Here is a 13,346-nt window from a genome sequence, read left to right as displayed (position 1 = left end):
TTATCGCACTTAACTATAGGTAGAAACAAATGCTTTCGATTGGATTCTTCATAACCGTGACTATATTAGACTATAATTAAGCTTTGTACCTAATTCCAAACCACCATCACCATCTTTACATTAATAGTAACGAAAAATTACAAAATATGTAAAATTATCATTTACATTGCCAATTTCTCATCGATTTTATTTTGAGGGTTAGCTGAGGATAATCGTACAGTGAGCCGATGGCAAAGGATAACACTCAGCGCTCTACCTCGTCATCAAGTACCAACGTACGACCGTTACATGCCTCTTAACTATCATAAAATGTCTTTTACAATGGACCACAAGAAATGAGTTCTATTATTTCTCAAATGGTCATTCCCTCTCCATACGCTGATGCGGCTGTAGACGGCTCCGTCTCTTGAACCCGTGCTGCATCTAGCCTGTATCAGCTCTTGCGGTTCTTCTGGTCTTCTCATATGGCGCTGGTGCTAGTGGTTCTGTTGCCGAACATCACCTAAAGGAATTCGTCTGCTTTATGTTTTACCACCGGTGTCGCTCCTGTAGGCCTAGGGTCTCATAGTTTGCGCAAGAGTTTGCTCCGGTGGAGCAGCACGCTGTGGCTAGCCGCAACTCACACACACCCCGCGCCAATGCGGGATCATTTGGCATTGTTATTGCTAGGCGCTGTTAGAGCGAGTCGAGAGTCGGCCTGACGGCAGGCGTCGTTTGTACCGGACTCATTATCACGCTTTCATTTGCTCTCTATCGGAGTTTGTTGTGTCGTTTCGCCGGTTCGTGAATCGCTTGTGTCCTAACAAGGTACTTCGTCTATGCCTCTGTTGGTGTTGTTGTTGTTGAGTAGAAAGCGGCGGTCTACAATAGCTTCAACATCGGAGCGGCGGCACCCGTTCCTCCGCCAAGTCTCTGGCACACCGTCACTCAGCACGAAACAACATGAGTTCTGATCCCGCCGCGGTAAGTTTAGATGGATTTGATCGAATAGGGATAAATTACTGGACGTCCTAAATGATAAACGGTTCGTTAGACCATGCTGCCCTATGATAAGCAGTCAGTTTGCTAAAATGTTTGTCCGTGTGAATATCACAATCGGTATATATCGTCAAGAATACGTATTCCAGCTAGCTTAAGGCAAACATTTACAACTATGCAAACAGGAGTTCAACTCAAAATTGAGTTATTCTTGTAGATGCTGCTTGATGTTGTGGCGCCAGGTGCGCGTACACACTAGCGGATGCATAGCAAATCTACGGAAGAAACAGATAAAAAGACATAGGTTTGCAGTTCCTCGCAAAGGATTGTCTTGATAAAAAAAACGGACCACCCTGAAGGGGCGGTTGAACCTTATGCTTAAAAGTAGCCATGTTTTACGTAAATGAGATCCAATTTTCAATCAAAGCGAGTAATAATAGTGATCGACAAGATCACTTTAGATTGCGAGAAGTGGCAGAATCAATAAAAAGTTCACGTGAAGGGTGATTAGAAGATCGTGATAGCGTTCTGAGTAACGTGTTTGCTTATTAAACATTGAGACGCGTAGCGGTCTAGGCTCGAATCAGGGCGTACAGACACTTCATTCAGTGTTGGGAGCCAACCGTTTGAAGTAATATCTAATGGCAATACCGGATGTAGCACTCGAAACGTTTAGACAATCGAAAGAATAGTGCATTTATTGATCCATCGATCGTTACCATTGGACGCCATGTACTTACTAACAATGGTTAATTTTTACGTGAATATCTACGGCTAAAAGTCGTCGAGGTGTTAGCATGTATATCCAAATAATCATATTATTACGCAAAGTCTAAGCATGTATCTCCTTAGCCAATTTATGTACACGTGACATTTTAACACGCAGGAAGACCTTTGATGATATCAGCAGGTAATAGGTAATAGAGATGTATAAGCATCGCTTTCGATATGGATTTTAGGAACGACCTGGACCATCAAACTCGTCAGCAGATGCGAAAGAATTCATCAAGCTCAAGGTGAAAGGACAGGAGGGCGATGAAATACATTTCCGATTGAAAATGACCACGCCGTTTAGTAAGTGCTTGTGAAATTCTTTTTTCTGTTGTTAACAATAACCATTGCTAGTTTCCCATTTACAATAATCTAGCCGCCTATTTGATGAATTAGTTAGACAGTATGCAGTGTTTATCAGGCTCACAGAAGGTGCTTTCAGCTGTCGGGTGTACATGCGCAATGCCCTATAATTTGATCTTTTATTCCAAATCTCATTGAGTTTAATAGTATAATTTATCTAGAAATCTGAAGAAGCCGGCGTTATTATTTTCGATTAATTTACGTAAAGGATAATAGCACTTTCTTATTTTCAGCGAAGCTGTGATCCAGAAGCTAAGTAAAAATATGAACGACACGGCAATGAATAAAAAAAATGGTGAAGCCGTATTCAGCTCTGGGGTTTGCTGCAAGTAGCTGCCTGATAGTTTCAATTTTTTAAAGCTCTGCAAATTTTTATAATTATCTATCATCAGCAGGTGTGTTGGCAACTTTACTGATAGGGGCGTTTCTAAAACAATAGATGACTTCAAAAAAAAAAATTATGTTCATAGGATATCGCACGTAAAGAAGTTAACCTTTAGCTTCTTTGACATACGGTATCCTGGAATGCGTTATATGACTGGTAACATGCTAACTTTCAGGAAAAGCTACTTCTGCTTAGATCAGACTTCTTATTTCGCTTGGTCAGTAGTTAACACTGGCCCTCAGGAGTATACGACTATGCTCCCAATGTACACTTATTGAAGGACTAAACATGCTTACTCGCGCTTTGGTTTTTCTGTTCACCTAGGCAAAATTAAGAAAAATTACGCAGAAAGGGTCGGTGTTGCTGCAGGATCCGTTCGCCTGATATTCGATGGAAGCCCCGTCTCTGACACAGACACTCCACGTGGCTTGTCTCTTGAAGATGACGATGTGATCGAAGCCTTCGTCGAACAGACAGGGGGCTCAAGCAGCTATAGCACAGCTAGTGCTTGCAGCTCAACTAATCGTTGTTTCAATCGTATACCTCAATCGCGAGCGCGCCGGTGGTCGACAAGGATATTAGAGAGCTCGTTTGAACAACGATCTGCTCCAATCTGCTCTAACGCGCACAATTTAGATCAGAGAAGAAGAATATGATCTGTAGAATGACACTACAGTTTTCTTTCTATCTGTCCACATCCTCTAGCTTAGGTATTGTATCTTTTGGTGACTCGGTAATGAGTTTTTATACATATAATAAACATGCTAGACTTTAAAAAAACAACATAATAGTAGGGCTATCAACAGAGTATAAAAGTGAATTCCTTAAGTCACGAGTTGTCTCACCCCGATTACTAATTAAGATCTGTTTCGAGCGAGAGAAAGGGAGACAGAGAGAGAGAGGAGATGGAGATAGAGGAGAACAGTAGTAAACAGTTTTCGACTCGAGAAACAGTTGTATCAGCTTGTGCCACTTTAATATAGACGATAACTGTTTTCGGTGAGCTGCTTGTTATTTTGTGCGATGGGTAATTTCGTAGAAATTCGGATGTAAACTATGGTAGACGGTATTCACAATCAGAGCACACTGATCTATGGCTAATCCATGATGTAGTCATTCGTTGCAAGTATGGCTTATCTCATTGATTTTACCGATTAGCTAATATCAGTTATTTACATTTTTTAATTTTATGGACCACGATAACACCAGTAAAAATATCGCCACAAGGTTCGTGCATTAATGGTTTGCTTGACAGTGTGCGGCACGAGTGGTCATAATGTGATGTTACGATACGCGAATTTCTAAAATCACATCAATTTGGAAATTATGATAGTTATTACCATTATTATGTCTAATGACAATGATGACGGAAGCAAGAAGAGGTGACGAAACCTTGATTGTTTAACTGACGTTTTACCTTCGTCCTTTTTTTATTAGCGCCATTTACTGAAAAGCTATTCGAGTTGAATCGAGGATTATGAATAACAGCAACATCGGTATTGAATATTACAAGTATATTATTGTCCTAGTACCACTAAATAACTCCCTACTATGTTTTTTGAGAGACCCCTATTCTTTGATGACCACTGGATAGGATTCAATGTACATTAACAACTGTAAGGAAGAGAGCATGATAAAGGAAAGTGAACGAATGATAAATGCGAGCAAAAAGTACATATTAGGTGAGAACACCTTAAGTAACATTAACAACAAATGTAAAAATGTCACGCTTCTGTAAACGCAATGTATATACAAAAATCTATATATATGAATTATCAAAGCGTAGATAACAAACGACATATATGTATATATATATATATATATATATATATATATATATATATATATATATAACGAAAATAAAGACTTACTCCGTTTGGATTATCACAAGTCTCTTTTCTTTACTCTTTGTCTTTATTTTTTTTGTTATCTTTAATACCGATTTGAGTACTCGTTTGGTCTATGTACACAATGTCACGTATATCTTCTTTCATTTGTTGGCATTCGTTATATACATGTTTACATGATCTGGCCGCGACTGCTACTGCAGTGTTCACGGATGTTTCCGCATTTCTTTTCATGTGTTCTACAATGCACTTTCGTGCAAATAGCTGAGCTAGAGAACTTTTAGAAATTTAAATGACCATATACATTTCTTGTGTAATCTTCGATAACCCAAAAAAAATTTACCGAAATTGTATTACATTCGTATAAGTATTAATAATACTGAAAAACCGCAGTTTAGTGCAAAGCACGGTTACACATACAATCGCTTTTTTGCGAAACACATTTACGTGAACAGTTGTAGTTTTTCACGTTTGTTTGCATGAAGATGCTTTAAGAAATGTATTAATATCCTTAAAAATGCGACAATTTTGCATTTGACAACAAATAAGAGAAAGAAAAGGCTTCGCATTATTGATTTTATCTTAGAACTTAGTGTGTTTGTTGGTGTATATAGTGTTTGATTTTGGTTTATTGTGTCTCAGTCAATAGGTACACCAACGACACTCACTTTTGTATATGGGGACTTTGATAGTTCCGTAGTTCGTCAGTATTTCCACTCACAAATGGAGCATATATAGGATCATGTGCACGTTCCGATGGAAACGTAGACCGATCAATATACAGTTCAGGACACAGCAATACAACAGGTTGAGTAACTTCAGTGGTAGATATAGATACGTTTAGGCTTATACGTATAAAATACAATAAAACTGTAGTAGGTCCCACTCCGATCCAGACCAAAAAAATTGTATTAATTACCCACGATTTGTGTTGTGTTTGCCACTAGTCGAAGGAATCACATAGCTGTATAATTCTGGTACGGGCTTGTAGGTGAATCTTTTCGCCTGTTCATTCGCAGTATTTTTAAATTAAACATTTTTAAAACAAGTAAATTAACGTTTTCGAAATTAATCTTCTAACAGTTTATTTAAGTCTTATAAGTGTCATTGCCTCCTTTACGCTTATCGTAGGTATATGATTGTATCCTTATATAATATTCCCACATATTGGTCTGTATCGTTTAACTATTTCATTTGTGTCATATCATTATAATGCCATTAATATCAATGCCGTGCTGAATAGGCTGAACATCACAGAGCCCGTAGCAAACAAAGGCCGGTTTTAAGAGTCATTTGATTAAATGTATAAATAATAATTATAATATAAATGAATACACCTTATGAATGATCATCTTTATAAGCTCAACGTTCGTCGATATGATGACCCAGAACAGATATTTGATCGCTGCTCCTCTAAGGCTAGTTCCTCTATGTTCGTGCACGGTGCGTATTGTTTTGTAGCAAAACCGTTTGTAGTAGTTTGTGCACCTTCCTTCAATATGTCCACCGATATCCGTTTGAAATAACGATTCTATTGGGAGTATCCTTCGAGGGATTGCAGCGCAATATAGAGGAGGATTCATTCCTGTTCATAATTATCGGGATCAAGCCGTCGCAATGTTGTTGGCTGGTGTGTAAAAACATCGACCTTCTACTTGTGAAACGGAGATACTATTTAAACGAGAATTCCCTGTAACACATTAAGTGATGAAACGATAGTTAAAACTGTATCACTAGAATAGATCTAATGACACTTTTTTCATTCGCTACGAAACATGGCATGGTTCTTCGAGCTGTATTCATCGACAATACTCAGTGATATAATGGCACAGTTTTGAAAAATAAGAACCGCAGTACCGCATAATAGTTATCCCAAAAAAATTAGAATAATAGATACATATGAATATACTTAAAATATAGTATTAAAAAGACAAAGCATCGCTGGAATGCACCTTTTGACAAGATCACAATTTGACTCGATAGAAAAAAACCATAATCCAACGGCAGTTGATAATCCTTCTTAATAGTAATTGTTGGTGAGCCAAGCACATACCTGTGTTTAATTTGAGGCACACTACAGCCCCAGGCAACTACGGGCACCTGTTCTGCTAATTCAACCGCTTGTAGTCGGGAACCTGATGGAAATAGAGAATTTACTCTTTGCCCAATCCGAGATCGCGGGAAAGATCCCAAAGAGGCTTTTTGAGAAGAGCCTAAACTGGTACCTGCTCCTAACTGAGTCGCCGTAAGGGATGAACGCCGTCGAGCCTGGCGTCGCCGTGCCCGTTCAAAACTGGAATCAAAACAAAAAAAAAAAAGAAGAAATTTATTCTTTTGACTTTGAGCGCAAATTGCTACTATTGCTGTCCTAAACTCTGTTTGATTGTCCTAGTGAATAGATCATACTTTTTTTGTTCCAGCATCCATTGACGGTCCCATCGTTTGCGGCGTTTTTCATCTGTTTCCAGCTTAAGATGACGTTTGAGGTAGACTTCATCTCCGGTTGCCTGAAGCATATTCATCGCAAGTGAACGTTAGTTGTGTTCGACTTCTACGGAACTGCTGATGAACTCTAAATGCCAGTTACCAAACACGTTGTTAGAGAATCATACGAACTTTCCAATTTTCAAGCGGACAGAGTGTTGCGAAAAAAATAAATAGACTTCAAAACCAACATAGTATAAATTAAATCTAAGATTATTTCGTACTAGCGATCCAGTCAGCCGTAAAATTTTGTAAGACATCATTATAAAAAATTACTTCGGTTCATCATACTATTCAACACATGTATATGATACATTTTAGGCTTGATAAATCATAAATGGATCTTCTGTATATAGCGAGCAAAATTAGTCGATCTACAGAAGCGCTCAGAGGATAATTTTGATATGGAATATGTAGCATCTCCTTTCAATGATATACTTCGAAGAGCACTCGAGACTACTATTAGAAAAATACTTTTTAAACAGCTCACCTCGTGAGAAGGGTTATCGCTTGTTCTGCGACCCTCAGCCATGCATTCTACAGGCTTCTCTCTCCAGCTTGGGACTTCTATGGAACCACTAACGTGGCGACATTCGGAATCTTCGTCCAAGTCAATTACTCGCTGGTATAGCGCATACGGCATGACAGTCATGGGACGCATTGGATCTCCGAAAACTTCTTCAAAAGGAGCTTTTCCACTTTTGGTGTCTTCGGTTAGATCTTTAAGACGGACGCTCTTCCTAAATGAAACGCGTATTGAAGAACACATACAAGTTACATCTGAGCTCTTCGCGCTACCCCACAACGAGATCTTTAGACTTCCTTCGCTTCAGGTGTGTGAGCGACTTTAAGAGCAGTTCCTAGTAAAGACCTCAGCATACCAATAAGTCGTGTGCTCTTTTAAGATAAGCCATTACTCGATGTAAAACGAGTGATTTTGCTTTTGTGGACGTATACACTAATCGAACTATAATAGAACTTCGAAAAGTCTGCCTGATTGTTATTTCTTTTACAAATATTAGAAAAACGTGTCAAGATAAAATAATATGGTTTTCACCAAAACAAAGCCTATCGTAAAAATACAGTACACGCAGATCATAGCTTATCCAAGGTTTTATATCTGACTATGTTTTTTTTGTGGTACGCGTCTTAGAGGTCTACTGGCTTCTACACAACTAATAACCCGCGAAGAGCACCCAAGGAACATCTGTCTTTCAATAGAAGTTATAAATCAAAATATTCCCAAGCAAAAAAGGACATAGAAAGAGGATAGCCTCATACGGTCAATAATATCACATCACGTCTTTTTGAGCTACGGTTACAAAACGTTGGCAGTAGCCGAAACGAAAATAAAAAGTGTCATCAGTCACTACAATTGCACTCATCCATGTTACCACTAACCTGGATTTTTTACCTAGACTCTCCAGTTGTCGCAACCGCGCGCTCGAGCCGCTAACCACTGATCGCTGCTGCTCGAAACGATTCCTCAATGTATCACGAGGGGGTTTCATGCTTTCATTGTCTGCAACCTGTTCCTCAAGTCTGGCAACCTGCTCTCGAAGTCTCGAGATTTCACACTGAAGCTTCTTAATCTCCGCATCTTTCTGTGCTAGTAGTTCTTCTTGCATTAGCTGTTCAACCGGTCTTCCTTCGATGGGTGTTCCAGGGGGTTCTTGTTTGATAACCACCACCTCTTCAAAATGGACTGATCCCGAGGATGCTTCACCTAAATCATGAGAAGCTGACGTACTAATACTAGTTTTTCGATCTTCATTTTTGGTTTTCGATATCTCCGTCGGGCTGATACCATTAACTACGGTCGGACTTGTAGCCGCTGTGCAGTTGTTCACCTCGGGTGGACTGATGGCCGATGACGTGCTACGGTGTTTCCTTCGAGTCAGCTCTAACACTGGCCGTGAGAAGTAACCGGTCCCTATTGAAAGTTTGACAAGCTCGGAGGCCCGCCCACGTTTTGGAGACGGAGGTGTTGCCATCTTGGCAAGCCGAGGATGTACAGGACGCTTAACGGGAGGAACGATTCTGGCTCGATTGGGCTTGGAAATGGATCGCTGTGGCCCCTGGTTGGCCGTAGCGCTCAGTTCCTGTTGAGAAGCCGAGCTAAGACCGAGTGGCAGTCGCCGCTGTTGGGAGTTGTGTTGACCCATTTTTGGGGGAGCCCCCATAGTCTTAAGGGTGTAGCATCGCCTGGCGACCACATGAACATATGAACGCAAGCACAGATGTACCTGCAAAAAGTTAGTTAAAATGGTACAATGGAAGGCGCTACGTATACTACCCAAGTAGTGCCAATCGAAAATAGAGAATATTTCATGAAAGTCAAGCCAAGGCTTTTAAGAGTTCTTTTAGCAAGATGCAGATCAATGTAAAGTAGTACACATAAGTATTAAGTAGCTAAAATTCCACCCAACTAGTGGGATTTAACTGAAATATTGTTTCTCGTCTTTCAAAAAGCTCTTTGCACTGGCATGTTTTAATAGTGCAGCATTGATGGCCCGAGACGTAAGTTGAACATTGTGCAGCGCGGAAATCTAATGTCAAATTTATCGACTTGATTAATCATCGATAATAATTCCCTTACTCCGATAGAAAGATACCCAGTAGAATACTTTAGATGAGTAAGTGCAAAGGAAGAATGCTTATGGCGGGTACGGCTGTGACTTCGTGTATAATCCGAGCCTTTTGGTGCATTCAAAGTAGATAATTCGATTTGAGGCGTAGTGATTTGAAAATCTCTTTCACATCAAACGGCATCATTTGAAGCACATCGGTCAAGTTGGGGTTCAGCATCATAAGTTGGCGTCAATTGGTGCGCTATTACTTGAAGCAGTATGGCTTATTCCAAGTCTGTTAAGTTTATGGCCGCTTTTTCTATTACGTATCAAACACTAAAAGATAGGGGTGAGATTTTTTAATTTCAAATTTTTTCTAAGTAAAAATGTTTGTGGTGATTTCGTATATATGTTGCAAAGGGGTTTGATGAAATACAGAGACACGGACTTTATTAAATAAATACGAAAATATTAAAAAAACATTCCAATCTAGTGTTCGTGAAGAAAGGAACTACTCTAGTAAGACATACTGTTTGTGCATAGAGTTATTACCATTGTAGAGGGTAATGGTGACAATCGTTTACTACGGCCTGTCTTCTTAAACCTTAAACAGCACCTGGAAAACAAAGCTGCTGCATCTACACACAGAGACCAGCGCCGGGCGCTCCCATTTAAGACCCTACGGCTCAGACTTAACTGATTATTAATGCAATTGTTTATGTGTGTCACAGCGGAGCACAACGCTGATCGTGCAGTAGACCGCGAATATTCATTGAAAATATACTTCGGCATAACTCCACTGAAAGCGGTGTTATATAAATCACAGGCTGTTTTTTTGCATGAGCACCAAATGAACGTATCATTAGCTGCCTAGAGTTAAAACATGATTTGCACAGTTCACCATGTTATGCGATATTGAAATGCAGACACATACCTGGAAAATAGCTACTGTCCAACGACAAGGATTAGATGAACCGTAGCTTTTTCAATGACGTGCATCACGACATCATATAGTACCCGTTTTTCATTGTTAGTTACTCTTTTTCTCTTCGCGGTCCTCAGATAACAATATACTTGTACATTCTTTCAAGTTTAACTCTTGGGAATCCCCGTTTCCAGCTCACAGAGTTACTCAAGCATAAAATAGATGCAATATAACAGTCATAGATGCCACCGACGCCTGCTGATCTTTTCTCTATATCCTTTTTTTCGACGGATCTATACGGCGTTCGAATTGATTTGATGGATGTCCAACAGCGTCAGCGCTCCCGAGGAGCCCCGCAATGTAAGTGTCATCAACTGGAATCGAACCCGGTGTTACAGCCGTCCCCGAATACGAACACGACGTCCAGACCCAGAACTAGAAGCACAAGCGCACTGTGAGAGCAACGATGAGAGCGGTGCATTTGATTTTTGTTCGATTTTGTTTGGCACACAACGATAACGAAGACGATGACGACGACGACGATTTCTGTTTAAACTAAAGCCGGCAAAATGAAATTTCAGTTTAATGGGTTTCCATCAGACCGAATCCCTTTCTAGATACACCAGAATAGAGACGATGTTTTTTGTTTCTTAGCTCTCTTCAGATACATACACACACACAGACACACACACACACACATACACAGACATACACACATAACTTACCAACCAACCAACGCGAAACTAACATGGATGAAAGACACCACGCAGCGGTAACAGCAAGACGAAGCTGCAGTCTGCAAATTGCAGGCGACAACAGTTTCGGCCGCGACAGTAATGGTAGCGCTGAGTTTATGATTGTAGTACCATACACAGGCGCTCCCGTTGTACTTTTACGACTATTACTGCACCCCACTACCTAAGCAACTTTAAGATGGCTGCTGCTACTATTGCTGATTCTAACTACCGCGTAGTTTGCTGTGGCGTATTTTTTTGCTGTTCAGTCAGTTTGTCTGACGAAGGAGAGAGAGAGAGAAACAACAAATCGGTGCTCAAAAAGCAAGCAGCCGGCAAAGTCTAGCATAGGGGGAGACTTGTTCGCAACGCATCGGTCTAGCTTGAGCTGCGCGATTGGTTCGTGTAGAAGAAAATAACAACGATGATCAAAAAGCGTAGAATAATTAATAGTAGTAAGTGAAAATATACAAACAGCGAATGACGAGAAAAAAAATTTCGCCATTTTGGTATTATTAGTAACGTAATAAGTACAAAGGTTGATTAAGTAAGGCAATTTATCTTCTGGCTTTTTGTTCTTTGTAACGGTAGTCGTATAATATCATATTTATGTAATGAGGTTTTCTAATTAACGTGTACAGACACACAGGTTTGTGCATCATAATGGCTCTTCCCAGAACAGTCATGGCTATCAACGTTATTGTTTACACCGTATCTTCCAATACAGCGGAAAAAATATCTGATCCCGGCACCTCCGTTTTATTCTTCAATAATAATGTAGATTTTCTTGCTAATTTGAGCTAAATCGAAATATTTGCTTACATATAAAGATATTCGAAAAATGATACAGACAGTGCTTTTTTCCAGGTGGAGTCAGTCATAAGAATAAAGCAACATTTGCATATACTAGCCTATGTACTCCACAAATTCCATGAGCACGCGAATGGGCGAGGGGTGGAGGACAGCTGATAAGTTACGCTCGAATTAAAGGAGAGCTTCGAATTTAAACAGAACTTACGTGCACCCAGCATAATCCGATGTGCTTGTAATCGTATAAATAGAAATTTTGATCCGAGACCTCAAAGACACTTGTTTGACAAGAAGTGTATTCTTATTGGGTTTGGCACAGCAGATCGTACTGAACATAGTGATACATTTAGATATGATTTGCTAGTAATTACATGGAATCGTGAAGTATAAAGGTTGTCAGGTTTGTCTGAATGGTTTACTGCTGCTAAACATCTCGTTGTGTGTACCGTCATATCAGGCCAAGTTTAATTGAATATTATTAATTTGCTCCGCCTTCCTCCGGTCCTGCTGTACTACACGGCCTACAAAAAAACATTACATCATAAATGTGAAATAATGGAATAAAATGCAAATCAGCCATACATACCCTATATATATATATATATATATATATATAAATATACAAATAGAAACCGTTATTTATGTATGTATATATATAGGGTAAAGTATAAGTCTCTTTATAATTGGAGAGTATTTATTTCACATTATTGAAAGTAGCGGTAAATATTTACATATTGTAATAAAAAGAGCATCGAACCGTCAAACACATTTGTAAATGGAATACTCTACCATTCCTATAATGCTGTATTATAAGCATGTTAGAGTAAATAAAGTTGGTAGTGTGCGTTGATAGCGCAGTTAACTAGCGCATAACCCTCTTTCTAACTAAATAACGATTTCTTATCCTTTTCCTTGAATATGCCATACGTGCGCTCGTGCATCTCTCTAGCCGAATATGTATCTATTCTTTACAGACTCAAGGCTAACAGTTCTGTAGATTAAATGTAATCGTAAATTTGCTGTCCGTGATGAAAGTCTTCCTGGATCCAGCTTGTCGTCCAACATGCCATTAGTAGTATAGTCAACTGCGTCTCACTTTTTAACGGAGTTCGAGAAACTCACCTATTCCAAAGGATAAACGTGCGTGCATGTAACAGTCTGTACGTATAAGTTGTTCTCTTTACGATGTAGATCCCAGAGGGCCCGATAGCGTTGCATTCGATAAGCTCCAGGTGTCACTTCGTGACCGTCATTCGCAACTTATGCTTGTTGCCCTTGCCATGTAATATTGTCGAATATAAACACCAAGGGAAGATTGTCTTCTTAAATTCAGAGAAAAACGAATAAAGAAGTTGAGGGCGTTGACCTATAGACGACAATCTTTCGCGTTTCTACCTAGACCACTTGTGACCGCGCATAGATACATTTGGTTTCGTGCTGGGAGCCAGCCATCTGAAGCAATGCCTAACGGCCTTACTT

The 13,346-nt window shown here is 39.7% G+C and overlaps 2 protein-coding genes across 6 annotated transcripts; one reads left to right on the top strand and one right to left on the bottom strand.

Annotated features, from left to right (window-relative positions):
• The first annotated feature begins 495 nt into the window (after positions 1-495).
• Positions 496-4,387, top strand: LOC111248022 (small ubiquitin-related modifier-like). The gene is made up of 3 exons (XM_022799710.2): positions 496-963; positions 1,938-2,052; positions 2,822-4,387. The coding sequence occupies exons 1-3, from the start codon at positions 943-945 to the stop codon at positions 3,151-3,153; spliced, it is 468 nt and encodes a 155-aa protein (XP_022655445.1). The 5' UTR covers positions 496-942; the 3' UTR covers positions 3,154-4,387.
• On the bottom strand, positions 4,373-11,303 carry msl-1 (male-specific lethal 1). Of its 5 annotated transcripts, none has more exons than XM_086983759.1 (7): positions 11,049-11,303; positions 10,333-10,878; positions 8,230-9,074; positions 7,319-7,568; positions 6,751-6,851; positions 6,398-6,637; positions 4,373-6,034 (listed from the first exon to the last, which is right to left on the bottom strand). In XM_086983759.1, the coding sequence occupies exons 3-7, from the start codon at positions 9,009-9,011 to the stop codon at positions 6,016-6,018; spliced, it is 1,392 nt and encodes a 463-aa protein (XP_086839885.1). In that variant the 5' UTR covers positions 9,012-9,074; positions 10,333-10,878; positions 11,049-11,303; the 3' UTR covers positions 4,373-6,015. The 5 variants fall into 5 exon arrangements, with proteins under 5 accessions (XP_086839885.1, XP_022655124.1, XP_086839884.1 ...); XM_022799389.2 differs by having other exon boundaries at positions 8,230-9,033; XM_086983758.1 differs by having other exon boundaries at positions 8,230-9,033; positions 11,072-11,303.
• Between the last annotated feature and the right edge of the window lie 2,043 nt (positions 11,304-13,346).

Source organism: Varroa destructor, unplaced genomic scaffold (genome assembly GCF_002443255.2).
Source record: "Varroa destructor unplaced genomic scaffold, Vdes_3.0 BEIS01000003.1, whole genome shotgun sequence".
NCBI lineage: Eukaryota > Metazoa > Arthropoda > Arachnida > Mesostigmata > Varroidae > Varroa > Varroa destructor.
Note: the sequence above shows the minus strand (reverse complement) of the source record. Positions and strands in the feature narration are given on the sequence as shown.